We start from the raw sequence: 14,074 nt of genomic DNA, 5'->3' as shown, positions 1-14,074 counted from the left end.
AAAAATTTCTTGAGGTTAAACTCTAGGTGGATCAAAGCAAAAGGTTTGGCCAAATCTGATGGACTTTTGGGTCAAGCTTAGTCTGGGTTGAGTTAGTTGAAAATGGGAAATGATTTTTTTTTTCTTAAAATCACAATTAAAACCAACATTTTTTGCCTATTCATTTCTTTGTTTTCACCCCTTAAAAAAAAAAGCCTTTCTTTTAGGGTGATTTTCAATCGTCGGTGTTGTCATCCAACGTCACTCCTTCCCAAATTTTCACCACAAGCTTTCTTTAACTTCTTGATCACCATTCTAAGATCGAATTTTCCAAAATCAACCTTCAAAACCGTAGATTTGAGAGTGAAACCCAAAACTTTAAGCTATTAAAAATTTTTTTTTGCCATTGTCCAAACCACCTGAAACTTAGATATGTTACTATTTTTTTCCTACTCTTCTTTTCTACAGTTTCAATTTTGCTAAACTCACCTTATATTTTCAACTGCCATCATTGTCGTCACTGACAGTGGCATTTCTTTTCAATTTTTTAACCTAAACTTGAAAAGGACCTTCCTAAAATGAAACTCCTTCAAAATTGAAAATAAACCTAAACTTATAACCCATTCCCACTTTTGAATTTTGATATTTTTGTTGTTGTTTTATATTTTTTTACTGTTGTTATTGTAGCTTTATTTATTTATTTTTTTTGCAATGTAATGATGGTGTTGGGTTTATTTATGTTGGGGTATTAGAGGATGTTTTAAGTCAGTAGGTTGAGGTTGTAAAAGTTATGAGTGATGGTTTTTTTACTAATAGGTTAGGCGACTCATGGTGGTGGAAATGCCTTCCATGGTAAAGCCTAAAAGATGTTATGGCAATTTGGTGTATTGATGATGGAATTTGGGTATGCAATCTTGGTTGGAAGTAGGAGTGGGTTTTTGTGAATTGAGTGGTTGGTATATTTAGGATGGTGAAATTGGTTATCGTGAACCAAAAGGAAATATATACAAATCCTACTATCTAAATGTACATATGCCAAAAAAATAATATACATATTCTAATGCAATATGTGCTTATCACAAAAAGCACATATCACTTGTCTCCAAAATCTACACCTTATCAAGTATGAATGTCTACCTTTTATTTATTCATCTAATTAACTAAGAACAACTTTATCAAAAAACCAAGATGAATATGCACACTCGCCTTTCTATTATTTTTTATCTTTTTTTATTTGTAATTTTTTTCTTTTAAAAGGCTATTAAAAACATAAAAAGACCATTGAAAACAATATATAAAAAATGCCACCTTAAACAAGATATCTAAAACCAACGAAAATAATATAGACAATAATCTAACATAAAATAATTAAAATCATGATATTTTTTAAATCCATTTGCAGAATCAACATAAATAATAATTTAACAATAAGATCAAATACACAAAAAGAAGAGTGATGTAAAAGACAGAGGAAAAGAACTCTAACTTTAATAAGCTGATGCGATTCAAATGGAGAAAAATTGATGAAAATAGAAACCCTAAACCCTTCAATTTCAATCTTGTATAGACAGAACAATTGAAAAATGAAGAAAATTGGGATGCAAAATAAATGAATTGGATGAATAGTAAAGAAGAAAGATGGACAAAAGGTAAAAAAGATATATGGATATAAAAGGTTTATGTTTTTACGAGAAAAAAAATTTCATGTTAGAGAGGTGAGAAGATTAATAAAGGTAATATAGTAATTATTATTTCCTCATTATTAAATTCAAAATTGGTAATTTTCTTTTGAGTAGTTTTTTTATTAGATCAAAATGTAAATATTCTTATTATATCTTTTTTTTAAATCCCCCATTTTCTTAAGTTCTACTTGATTGTGGTAAAATTTTTTAATTAAATGTTCAATTTAAGATTATACGTTTAGGTAGTTGTTTAATTTCGAACTAAACGTTTTATTTTGTACGAATGAAAATTAAACATTATTGATTTATAACATTTAAGGATTTTTTTTTATAGATTTAAGAGCGTACATTACACGTACTATTAACTTAAGTAAGTTATTCAACTCAACTGATATTTTTGTTGATGTGGTAAATGAATAGTATCATTTTTTGTTGATATGACAATATTTTTATCCATATCTACAAAATAATACAAAAAATTAATTTCAAATGTAATTTATAAAAAAATTATAATTTAATTAATTAACTTTTAAGTTAAATAACTCTCTCTATAAATATATGAACACTAGTCGATTTTTTAACCTTGTACAGATTCCAACAATCGTAGCCACGACTTGCCAACACTAATTGGCCTCCAAAATTTGCTAGTAAGTTCATCTTAGTCTTCTCTTTAACATTATCTAGTTGGTTTTCTTAAAGACTTGCTAGATTTTTGTGGATTCGAGATCAAAGTTATGATTTTTTTTCTCTCTTTTTCGTCTCTCTGATGGTCATCACCTAAAGATATGTTATTCCCCTTCTTCTTGACTATCCCTTAAGAGCCAAGTCCCCTTTAATGACATGAAACTGAATTTGAAGAAGGATGAAGCTTTCTCTTTCTTTTTGAAGTTATTGTTATTAAGTTGGTTGCTTGATTTTTCCTCTGTTTATTTCTCTTACCTTCAGATGAATAACAACCCATTTTTTAAAAAATAATTTCTCACTTTAGTTTTCAGCAACTTTCACAAATTTGAAAGAACCACTTCATTGTTTACATATATTTCAAAGAATGAGTTTTTAAAATATAAAAACAAAGTAGAAAAGGGATTGCCCAAAGATTTACAACTGGGATTTGCCGCATCTCTCTTTCAATCTACCATTATCACTGTTATTGGTCTTTTTTCTTTGCTTGTTATCTTACTTGTCTGGCTCATCTTTGGTTTATCCCATTTTCTTCTTTGCTTTGCAAATGGCAATCTCCATTAATATACTCATATTTTCAAATTGTGTTTGAAACATAAAAAATGGACATTTATTTGGTTAAGTAGAAATCTTGACCTAACTTAACTAATGAAGAATGTTATGATTAAAAAATTTTTAAAATTTTAGGATTAAGAAAAATTTAAAAAAAGATATATGTTTGAAAAGAGAGAATATGAGTAAAAAATAAAAAAGAAGTAAAATATTTTTAAAAATTAAAAAATACATGTAATTTTTATTTATTAATATTTTTTAATTTAATGACATGCAAGTCTCACTACCTATTTTTCATTTAAAAAAATCTTATATTATTACAAATTAATAACGTTTAAGTCTCATTTGTACAAAATAAATTGTTTAATCATAAATTGAGTAACTAATAAAACGTTTAACCTTAAATTATGCATTTAGCCAAACTTTTTTCAATAAAAATAATATTTAAGTTGCTGATTATTGTGGGTAAATAAAATTGGGTCGGGTTTTGAAATTAGTCGGGTTACGAGGGTTGGTTTTTCCAATTTGACAAAAACCCTTGATTCGATTTCTTGTGATTTGGGGAGAGTTCCTTCTTCGTCTGTTTAAACTCAGCCAAAAATGGCTAAAATACCTGTGAGAAATCTGCTTTCTCTAATCCAAAAACGCTTCATTCAAACCAACCTAACCCCTTCTTCTGCTTCAAAACCGCCACCTTTAAATTCCGATCTTTCACACTCCCCAAAAAGCTCTCCAAAATCCGCGTCCGTCCTCAACTGTTTGAAATCTTATGGATTCGAGAATGCCCAAATCGCCATATTGGTTCAAAAACACCCTCAAATCCTCAATTGCAGAGTTAACACTAAGCTCAAGCCCAAGCTTGAATATTTCATCCAAAAGGGTTTTATGGGTAAGCTTTTGCCTGAACTCGTTGTGTCGAATCCTTACATTCTTTTTCGAAGCTTGGATTCTCATATCAAGTTATCTTTTGAGTTTTTATCCCGTTTTCTGAATGGCGAGGAACTGTTGGTTACTATTAAACGTGCTTCGTGGATTTTAACTTTTAACTTGAATACCATTTTACAACCAAATGTTGATTTGCTGATTAGTGAAGGGATTTCTGCTAGTAGGATATCGAAATTGTTGGTATTGCAGCCTAGAGTTCTCTTGGAAAGCCATGACAGAATGGTTTACGCGGTTAAAACTGTTAAAGAAATAGGTCTTGAACCAAAACAGCTTAGGTTTATACATGCTCTTAGGGTGATTTGTTCGATGAGCAAGTCGAATTGGACGAAAAAAGTGGAGGCTTTTATGAGTTTGGGATGGAGTAAGGAGGAAGTGTTGAATAATTTTAGGAAAGATCCTGTGTGTTTAACTTGTTCTGAGAAAAAACTTAGGTATTTGATGGATTTTTATGTGAATACTATGAAGCTGGATTTAAAGACTATCATTGCATGCCCGAAATTGCTTCATTATTCAGTCGATAAAAGGATTATTGCGAGGTATAAAGTTTTGAAGGTTTTGGAGGCGATGAAGCTGATCAAAGAGGACAAGAAGATTGTTTGGGTGATAGCAATGACTGAAAAGAAATTTTTGAAGGAATATATTACTAAGCATAAGGACAAAGTTCCAGGTTTGTTGGATATGTACCAGCATGCGGCTAAGCAAAGAAAAACAACCAAAGGCAAGAACGAAAAATTGGATCCCAAATCAGCAAGTTTGACCCCTGTAATGTAGATCATAATCTACCTAGACATTCCTTTTGACTGGTTCCTAATGTACTATGGTGCTGTCAGTTTGATCGCTTAATATCATCTCTGTGGCCATTAGCTTTTTATTTTTCTTGATAGTAGTTTGCCTAAGGTCATTTTATTTTGTTTTTTGATTATAATCCATCTACAGGCAACTCTTTGCTTTATTTTAAAATCTTGCTTTGAGTGGAATTCCTTTGGGTAATCCTTGATAGATTGAAAAACTCATAATAGTTAGCTTCATATCTTACTGGGATTGAGATGAATTATGTTTAGGAATTGGAACTTCTATTTTGAGATAACTTAGGTCTTGTTTAGCTTCATAGTATTTCTCACTTTTGCAAATTTTCATTCTTTACTCTTAAAGTGTCTTTTGATGAGATGCATATTCGTTTTCATTTTTCAGTGTCGGAAGCCTGCGATTTCCAGTTTTCTAGCAGATTGGGAAACTCTTAACCAAAATGATTGCAGTTCTTATTCTGAAAGAATGGAAAAGAATCCATTTTTTATTCTTCTAAGTGGTGTCAGATCGAAAATCTTAATCTCCTCTGTACTATTTATTACAATGACTTCTCTTCTGTTCTAATCTAGTGACTGTATTGTTGATCTGTCTTGAAATTTAAGACAGAGAAAGACAAGTCTAGTGTTTCCATCACTTGAAAATCCTGGATGTTAAATGGAACTAACTGGATTCCCCCTGTTCAACGAGCAAATCGGAAGCAAGCTGTTTTTACTTATTATATGCTCTGGTTGTCTGCACTACAGGCCTTTTGATGTTGTTTTTCTGTATTTTTATCATTTAACTTCTAGTTTTATGAAGTTTTTCTAGAGATGCTTCATCTTTCTTTGATTAATTTCTAGAGATGTTCTGTTTTTTATCATTCTAATATTTTATTGTTTGGTTTTGTATCCAAAGGCGTGAATCGTTTTCTTTTCTGTTTTTTTTTTTTGGAAATAAAAATGAAAATAGTAAAAACACCAAACAAATAGAATTTAAGTAATTAATTGAAACAAGAGAAACTTCCTTGGTTTTTAAGCTATTGTTTTCTTCTTGGTGCGCCTTTGTTAATATATTAGTTTCAGCTGGCCCAGCTGGAAATGAATTAATGTTGTAAAACATTTTAATTCTGTTCCCAGACAACGGATGTCACTCTTTCGGGGCCAGAATTGGCGTTCCCTCGTAAAGATACTGTAAAACCAGTGACTTTTGTCCTGGTTAAGTGCAGGCCCTGGTGTTTGGCTGCTCTAGGAAAAATACTGTAAAACTATGAAAGAATTGACAGTGAAGATTGAGATCTTTGAGCAAAGGCTTTATTTTATTGAACAGTTGTGATATTGGAACCGGGATGCTAGCCAAAGTAGACCAGAGGAGACCGGGCTAGGCCATTCACCGCAACCACTTGGTGCCTAAGTGCCACTATAAAAGGTGAATTAGTTAATTACATTTTTTTCCCTAAAACTTTCCATCTAAACATGGGTTTCATATTGACTCGGACCCATTTGGATCCAAATGAAGCCACGACATGGTGCCATTGGGGCACTTTTGGGTCGCAATTATGCCGTGCATCCGTGATAGGGAATGTTTGATATATAAAATTATTGATAGTATAATATAATAATCATTTTAAATTATATTTAATTTTTATTTAAAGAGAGGGATATGAAATTCTTATAATTAATTTTGATAAAAATAAAAATGATATTCCTTAGTATAAATAATGAATTAAATTTTCTTTAATATCAAGCCAAGATCTTCAAAAATATTTTTTTAAAATTTGTATTCTATTTTTAGTAAAAGAAATTTTTTTGTAATTGTTATTTTACCATTTCATATTTATTATTAATACATAAAATGTATATATGACAATATGAAATGAATTAAATGATGCATGTAATTATATTTTTTTTCTAAATAGGTTTTATTTAGGATGAAAATGATATTTTTGGTATTAGAAATATTTTCATTTATATTTTCTAACTGCTTAATATTTATGTAAAATTAAAAACTTGATCTTTCACTTCAGCAATTCACATAAATATTTTCTAAAATTAAGGCAATATTCTTTTGCAAAATTAATTATTTGAATTATCTTCAATATTTAGGTAGGTTTTTTAAAATCGTATTTTTACATGAAAATATTATTCTATTTTTATTTCTAAAACCCTCTTTTCTTAGTCATCCACAACAAATTTATTTTAAAAAATATTTGATACTAAATAAAAATTAAAAATGTATGATAACAAAGTAAAATAAAATGAGAGGAGATTACACCAAATAAATTTCTTGAGGTTAAACTCTAGGTGGATCAAAGCAAGAGGTTTGGCCAAATCTGATGGACTTTTGGGTCAAGCTCAGTCTGGGTTGAGTCAGTTGAAAATGGGTGACGAGTTTTTTTTTTTTAATTTATATATTTTTTATTTTCTTAAAACCACAATTAAAACCAACATTTTTTGCCTACTCATTTCCTTGTTTTCACCAAAAAATAAAAAATAAAACCTTTCTTTTAGGGCGATTTTTAATCGTTGGTATCGTCGTGCAACATCACTCATCCTCAAATTTTCACCACAAGCTCTCCTTAACTTCTTGATCACCATTCCAAGATCAAAATTTTCAAAATCAACCTTCAAAACTGTAGATTTGAGAGTGAAACCCAAAACTTAAAATTGTTAAAAATTTCCTTTTGCCATTGTCCAAACCGTATGAAACTTAGATATGTTACTCTTTTTTTCCTCCTTTTCCTGTCTACAATTTTGATTTTCCTAAACTCACAGTACATTTTCAATTGTCATCTTTATTGTCACTAACAGTGGCATTTTTTTTCAATTTTTTAACCTAAACTTGAAAAGAACATTCCTAAAATGAAACTTTTTCAAAATAAAAAATAAACCTAAACTTATAACCCATTCCCACATTTGGATTTTGATATTTTTGTTGTTGTTTTATATTTTTTACTGTTGTTATTGTGGCTTTAATTTTTTTTTTTTTTTTTTTTGCAATGTAATGATGGTGTTAGGTTTATTTATGTTAGGGTATTAGAGGATGTTTTGAGTTAGTTGGTTATGGTTGTAAAAGTTATGAGTGATGATTTTTTTATTGATAGGTTAGGCAATTCATGGTGGTGGAAAGGTCTTTTATAGTAGAGCCTAAAGGGTGTTATGGCAATTTGGTGTATTGATGATGGGATTTAAGTATGGGGTCTTGGCTGGAAGTAGGAATGGGGTTTTATGAATTAAGTTGTTGGTATGTTTAGGATGGTGAGGTTGGTTGTCGGGAACCAAAAGAAAATATATACATATCATACTATCTAAATGTATATATGCAAAAAACATAATATACATATCTTAATGCAATATGTGCTTATCGCAAAAAGCACATATCACTTGTCTCTAAAATCTACACCTTATAAAGTATGAATATCTATCTTTTATTTATTCATCTAATTAACTAAGAACAACTTTGTCAAAGAACCAAGCTGAATATGTACACTGGCCTTTCTATTATTTTTTTTCTTTTTTTATTTGTAATTTTTTTCTTTTAAAAGGCTATTAAAAACATAAAAACACCATTGAAAACAATATATAAAAAAGACTACCTTAAACAAGATATCTAAAATCAATGAAAATAGTATGGATAATAATCCGACATAAAACAATTAAAAACATGATATTTTTAAAATCCATTTGCAAAATCAACATAAATAATAATTTAACAACAAGATCAAATGCACGAAATGAAGTGTGATGTAAAAGACAGAGGAAAGAGACACTAATAAGCTAATGCAATTCAAATAGAGAAAATTTGATGAAAATGAAAACCCTAAACCCTTCAATTTCAATTTTGTAGAGACAGAACAATTGAAAAATGAAGGAAATTAGGATGCAAAATAAATGAATTGGATGAATAGTAAAAGAGAAGGATGGATAAAAGGTAAAAAAGATTTATAGACATAAAATGTTTATGTTTTTAAAAGAAAGAAAAATTTCATGTGGGAGAGGTTAGAAGAAATAAAGAGATTTTATCTTTTTATTTGATTAATAAAGGTAATATAGTAATTGTTATTTCCTTATTATTAAATTCAAAATTGGTAAATTTTTTTTAGTAATATTTTTATTAGATCACAATGCAAATATAGACATCCAATCTGTTTGGGGTCTACTCTTTAGTTTTGTTAATTAATTAAAAAAAAAAAAAAAAGGTAGTTGAATTGGAGTAAAACTAGGTTGAGGAGTTTGAAACAGATTGAAAGAGGTTGAGTGATATTAAAAGTTCAAAGAAAATTGAGATTTTCATTCGGCTTTAGAGTCTATGGTTTTAAAGCCCTATAAATAGATTCATGGGTTAAGCCTCAAAGACACACAAAAAATCATAAAAAAATAAAAGTAAAAAAAAATGTTGAAAATGAAAGGAGCCAATCACAAAAGAAACACAAAAACACAGCAAACAGAAAGAAAAAATTTTAGAGTTAAAAAAAAAAATTTGAAAATTTTTTAAAAAATTTTCAGATTCGGTAAAATTTTTCGACGCTGATTGAATTTTTCGATGAATTTTTCGAAGCCAGTTGAACTTTTTGGCAAGTTTCCTAGAATTCGATACAGATTCCAGCACCGATTAAATTTTTTGATGAACTTTTGGCGAACCAACCCAAATTTCAACGATGTTTTTCAGAATCCGATAGAGATTCAACTGAAATTCATTCGATTCTAGAGAGAAAGGAAGAGAAAAGAAAGAGGAAGAGAGAAAAGGAAAAAATGAAATTTGCTGAAAAGATTGAGATTTGAGCCTTATATATGTTGCTAAAATGATGTCTTTTTGAAGTCTAATAAATCCCAAGATTCACTCATTTTCTAGTGGGTGACCTAACCTGTATGTCAACCCATTTCTGTGACCTGCATCCTAGCTAATTTCTGCAGTTGAGCTAAGTTGACCTAGCCTTAAGTCAAACCACTAAGGTGCTTTTTATTTATGAAGCCGAGCTATTCTCCAGCTACAAGTCGAGTCGTTTTTTATTTTTTTTATATTTTTTTATGCTTTTATTTTTTAGTTTTTTTGTATGATTAAATTTAGAAAAAATAAAAAATAAAAAAGATAAAACAAATAAAATAAAATTTGAAAATAAATATTAATTATTTAATGATGAAATTTATAGAAATTTCAAATGGTAAATTTCTATAAAATTCTTAAGTGAGAAATTTTATCTAAATTTGTCCCAAATTGTGAAATAATTTAGATAAAGTTTTAATAACAATAGTTAATATTTATTTTCAGAACAAAAAAAATATAAAAATATAAAAATTTTGAAATTAAATACAAATTACCCAATGATGAGATTCTTAGAAATTTCAAATAGTAAATTCTTAAGAAATCTTTAGGTGAGAAATTTTCTCTAAATTTGAACCAAATTGTGAAATAATTTAGATGAAATTTCAATACAAATAATTATATTCTTTTCCAAATTTGGCTAAAAATATTTGCTAATTACCCAAGGATGAGATTCTTAGAAATTTTAAATAATAAATTTCTAAGAAATCTCTAGGTGAGAAATTTTCTTTAAATTTATCTTAAATTGTGAAATAATTTAAATAAAATTTTAATAAAAATAATTGTCATATTATTTTCTTTCCAAAAAAATAAAAAATTTCTAAATAGGCTCAAATGATGAAAAATTTAGAAATTCAAAAAAAAAATTTCTAAATTGACCTAAATAGTGAAAAATTTAGAGATAAAAAAATATAAAAATTTTTTCTAAATAGGCCCAAATGGTAGAAATTTTAAAAATTCAAAAAGAAAAAATATTTCTAATTTGGCCAAAATGATGGAATAATTAGATATATTTTCAATAAAAAAAATCAATAAAAATTTTTTCGACGATGAAGCCTCTTCAAGAAATCAAATAGAATTTTTGAATACTCTTGAGGTGAGAAAATATTTTTAAGAATTTTACCAGATTGATGAAAGAATCTTATGAATTATTTTCAATATTCAACATAAAAATTAAAACCATTAGAACTAAGACCATAGGATAAATTTAAAATAAAATGGTACCATCTTTAGATGGGCATGTGGGGATGTTTATAACCTTTCTCACATGTAATCGAACTCTCGAATCTTGTTCTGATTAGTAGATCCGAACTTATTCTTTTAAGGACACTTAATCAAGCTTAAGAGCTCTTTAAAAAGATAGATTCCTTAAGTGGCTAATTACACCAAGATAAAAAAGATTGGTGACGACTCTATTTGTTAAATCTAGCTATAGATTTTTGAATCTATATGTTATGACCACAAATATTCTTATTATATCTTTTTTTTTAAATCCCCTATTTTCTTAAGTTCCACTTGACTATGGTAAAATTTTTTGGCTAAATGTTCAATTTGAGATTAAACGTTTAGGTGATTATTTAATTTATAATTAAAATGTTTTATTTTGTACGAATGAAGATTAAATGTTATTGATTTGTAACATTAAAGGATTTTTTTTTGATAGATTTAAAAACGTACATTACACGTACTATCAACTTAAGTAAGTTATTCAACTCAGCTGATATTTTTGTTAATATGACAAATGAATAGTATCATCTTTTGCTGATATGATAATATCTTTATCCATATCTACAAAATAATACAAAAAATTAATTTCAAATGTAATTTATAAAAAAATTATAATTTAATTAATTAACTTTTAAGTTAAATAACTCTCTTTACAGATAAATAAACATTGATCGATTTTTTAACCTTTTCCAGATTCCAACCACCATAGCCACCACTTGCCAACATTGATTGGCCTCCAAAATTTGCTAGTAAGTTCGTCTTAGTCTTCTTTTTAATATGATCTAGTTGATTTTCTCAAAGACTTGTTAGATTTTTGTGGATCCGAGATCAAAGTTATAATTTTCTCTTTCTTTTTCGTCTCTTTGATGGTCATCACCTAAAGATATGTTGTTTCTCTTCTTCGTAACTATCCATTTATGAGTTTTTAAGACCCAAGTCCCCTTTGATGACACGAAATTGAATCTGAAAAGGGATGAGGCTTTCTTTTTTTTTTTTTGAAGTTACTGTTATTATGTTAGTTGCTTGATTTTTTCTCTGTTTATTTTTTTTACTCGTAGATGAATAACAATCTGTTTCTTAAAAAATAACTTCTCATTTTAGTTTTCAGCAACTTTCATAAATTTGAAAGACCAACTTCATTATTTACATAAATTTCAAAGAATGAGTTTTTAAAATATAAAAACAAAGTAGAAAAAAGATTGCCGAAAGATTTGCAACTAGGATTTGTCGCATCTCTCTATTAGTCTATCATTATCACTGTTATTGGTCTCTCCTCTTTACTTGTTATCTCACTTATTTGGCTCATCTCTGATTTATCCCTTTTTCTTTTTTATTGTGCAAATGACAATCTCCATTAATAGGGTCATATTTTCAAATTGTATTTGAAACTTATAAAATGGATATTTATTTGGTTAAGTAAAAATATTGACTTAACTCAATTGATGAAGAATATTATGATTAAAAAATTTTTAAAATTTTTAAAATTTTAGGATTAAGAAAACTTAAAAAAAAAAAGAGATATGTTTGAGGAGAGTAAATATGAGTAAAAAATTAAAAAAATAAAATTTTTTAAAAATTGAAATATACATGTAATTTTTATTTATTAATATTTTTTAATTTAATGATGCTATGTTTCACTACTTATTTTTCGTTTCGATAACATTTAAATTTCATTTGTATAAAATAAAATATTTAATTTTAAATTAAATAACCACTTAAGCTTTTAATTTTTAATTACGCGTTTAGCCAAACTTTTTTCAATAAAAATTACATTTAAGTTGCCGATTCTTGTGGGTAAATCAAATTGCGTAGGGTTTTGAAATTAGTCGGGTTACGGAGGGTTGGTTTATCCAATTTGACAAAAACCCTTGATTCGATTTCTTGTGATTTGGGGAGAGTTCATTCTCCGGCTGTTTAAACTCAGCCAAAAAAGGCTAAAATCCCTGTGAGAAATCCGCTTTCTCTAATCCAAAAACGCTTCATTCAAATCAAACTAACCCCTTCTTTGCTTCAAAACCGCCACCTTTAAAATCCGCTCTTTCACCCTCCCCAAAAGGCTCTCCAAAATCCGCGTCCGTCCTCAACTGTTTGAAATCTTATGGATTCGAGAATACCCAAATCGCCATATTGGTTCAAAAACACCCTAAAATCCTCAATTGCAGAGTTAACACTAAGCTCAAGCCCAAGCTTGAATATCTCATCCGAAAGGGTTTTATGGGTAAGCTTTTGCCTGAACTCGTTGTGTGGAATCCTTTGATTCTTTCTCGAAGATTGGATTCTCATATCAAGTCATCTTTTGAGTTTTTATCCTCTTTTCTGAATGTCGAGGAACTGTTGGTTGCTATTAAACGATCTTCGTGGTTATTGACTTTAAATTTGAATACCATTTTAAAACCAAATGTTGATTTGCTGATTAGAGAAGGGATTTCTGCTAGTAGGATATCGAAATTGTTGGTATTACAGCCTAGAGTTCTCTTGCAAAGCCGTGACAGAATAGTTTACGCGGTTAAAACTGTTAAAGAAATAGGTCTTGAACAAAAACAGCTTATGGTTGTACATGCTCTTAGGGTGATTTGTTCGAGGAGCAAGTCGAATTGGACGAAAAAAGTCGAGGCTTTTATGAGTTTGGGATGGAGTAAGGAGGAAGTATTTAATACTTTTAGGAAAAATCCTCCGTGTTTAGCTTCTTCCGAGAAGAAACTTAGGTATCTGATGGATTTTTATGTGAATACTATGAAGCTGGATTTAAAGACTATCATTGCATAACCGAAATTGCTTGTCTATTCAGTCGATAAAAGGATTATTCCGAGGTATGAAGTTTTGAAGGTTTTGGAGTCGATGAAGCTAATCAAAGAGGACAAGAAGAATAACACTGAATGAAAAGAAATTTTTGGAGGAATGTATTACTAAGCATAGGGACAATGTTCCAGGTTTGTTGGATACGTACCAGCATGCGGCTAAGCAAAGAAAAACAACCAAAGGCAAGAATGAGAAATTCGATCCCAAATCAGCAAGTTTGACCCCTGTAATGTAGATCATAATCTACCTAGACATTCCTTTTGACTGGTTCCTAATGTACTATGGCGCTGTCAGTTTGATCGCCTAATATCATCAATGTGGCCATTAGCTTTTTATTTTTCTTGATATTAGTTTGCTTAAGGTCATTTTATTTTGTTTTTTTTTTATTATAATCTGTCTACAGGCAACTCTTTGCTTTATTTTAAAATCTTGCTTTGAGTGGAATTCCTTTGGGTAATCCGTGATCGCTTGAAAAACTCATAATAGTTAGCTTCATATCTTACTGGGGTAGAGATGAATTATGTTTAGGAATTGGAACTTTTATTTTGAGACAACTTAGGTCTTGTTTAGCTTCATAGTATTTCTCACTTTTGCAAATTTTCATT

General features: G+C 28.9%; 1 protein-coding gene and 1 pseudogene across 1 annotated transcript; both read left to right on the top strand.

The window, feature by feature from the left end:
* Positions 1 to 3,342: 3,342 nt before the first annotated feature.
* On the top strand, positions 3,343 to 5,364 carry LOC149515879 (transcription termination factor MTERF8, chloroplastic-like). The gene is made up of 2 exons (XM_089741190.1): positions 3,343 to 4,557; positions 5,031 to 5,364. Exons 1-2 carry the CDS (start codon positions 3,495 to 3,497, stop codon positions 5,078 to 5,080), a joined length of 1,113 nt encoding a protein of 370 aa, XP_089597316.1. The 5' UTR covers positions 3,343 to 3,494; the 3' UTR covers positions 5,081 to 5,364.
* Positions 5,294 to 13,926, top strand: LOC111297760 (transcription termination factor MTERF8, chloroplastic-like; annotated as a pseudogene).
* Positions 13,927 to 14,074: the final 148 nt, after the last annotated feature.

Source organism: Durio zibethinus, chromosome 12 (genome assembly GCF_047325235.1).
Source record: "Durio zibethinus cultivar Kanyao isolate XHJ-2024 chromosome 12, ASM4732523v1, whole genome shotgun sequence".
NCBI classification, from domain to species: domain Eukaryota; kingdom Viridiplantae; phylum Streptophyta; class Magnoliopsida; order Malvales; family Malvaceae; genus Durio; species Durio zibethinus.
The sequence above is the reverse complement of the archived record's forward strand: the minus strand, read 5'-3'. Positions and strand labels throughout refer to the sequence as shown.

Excerpts from the sequence above, each read along its gene's own strand:
- LOC149515879 (XM_089741190.1), top strand. The coding sequence starts at position 3,495 with ATGGCTAAAATACCTGTGAGAAATCTGCTTTCTCTAATCCAAAAACGC. Across the intron at positions 4,558-5,030 it reads GCAAAGAAAAACAACCAAAG|TGTCGGAAGCCTGCGATTTC; the intron begins GCAAGAACGAAA and ends TTCATTTTTCAG.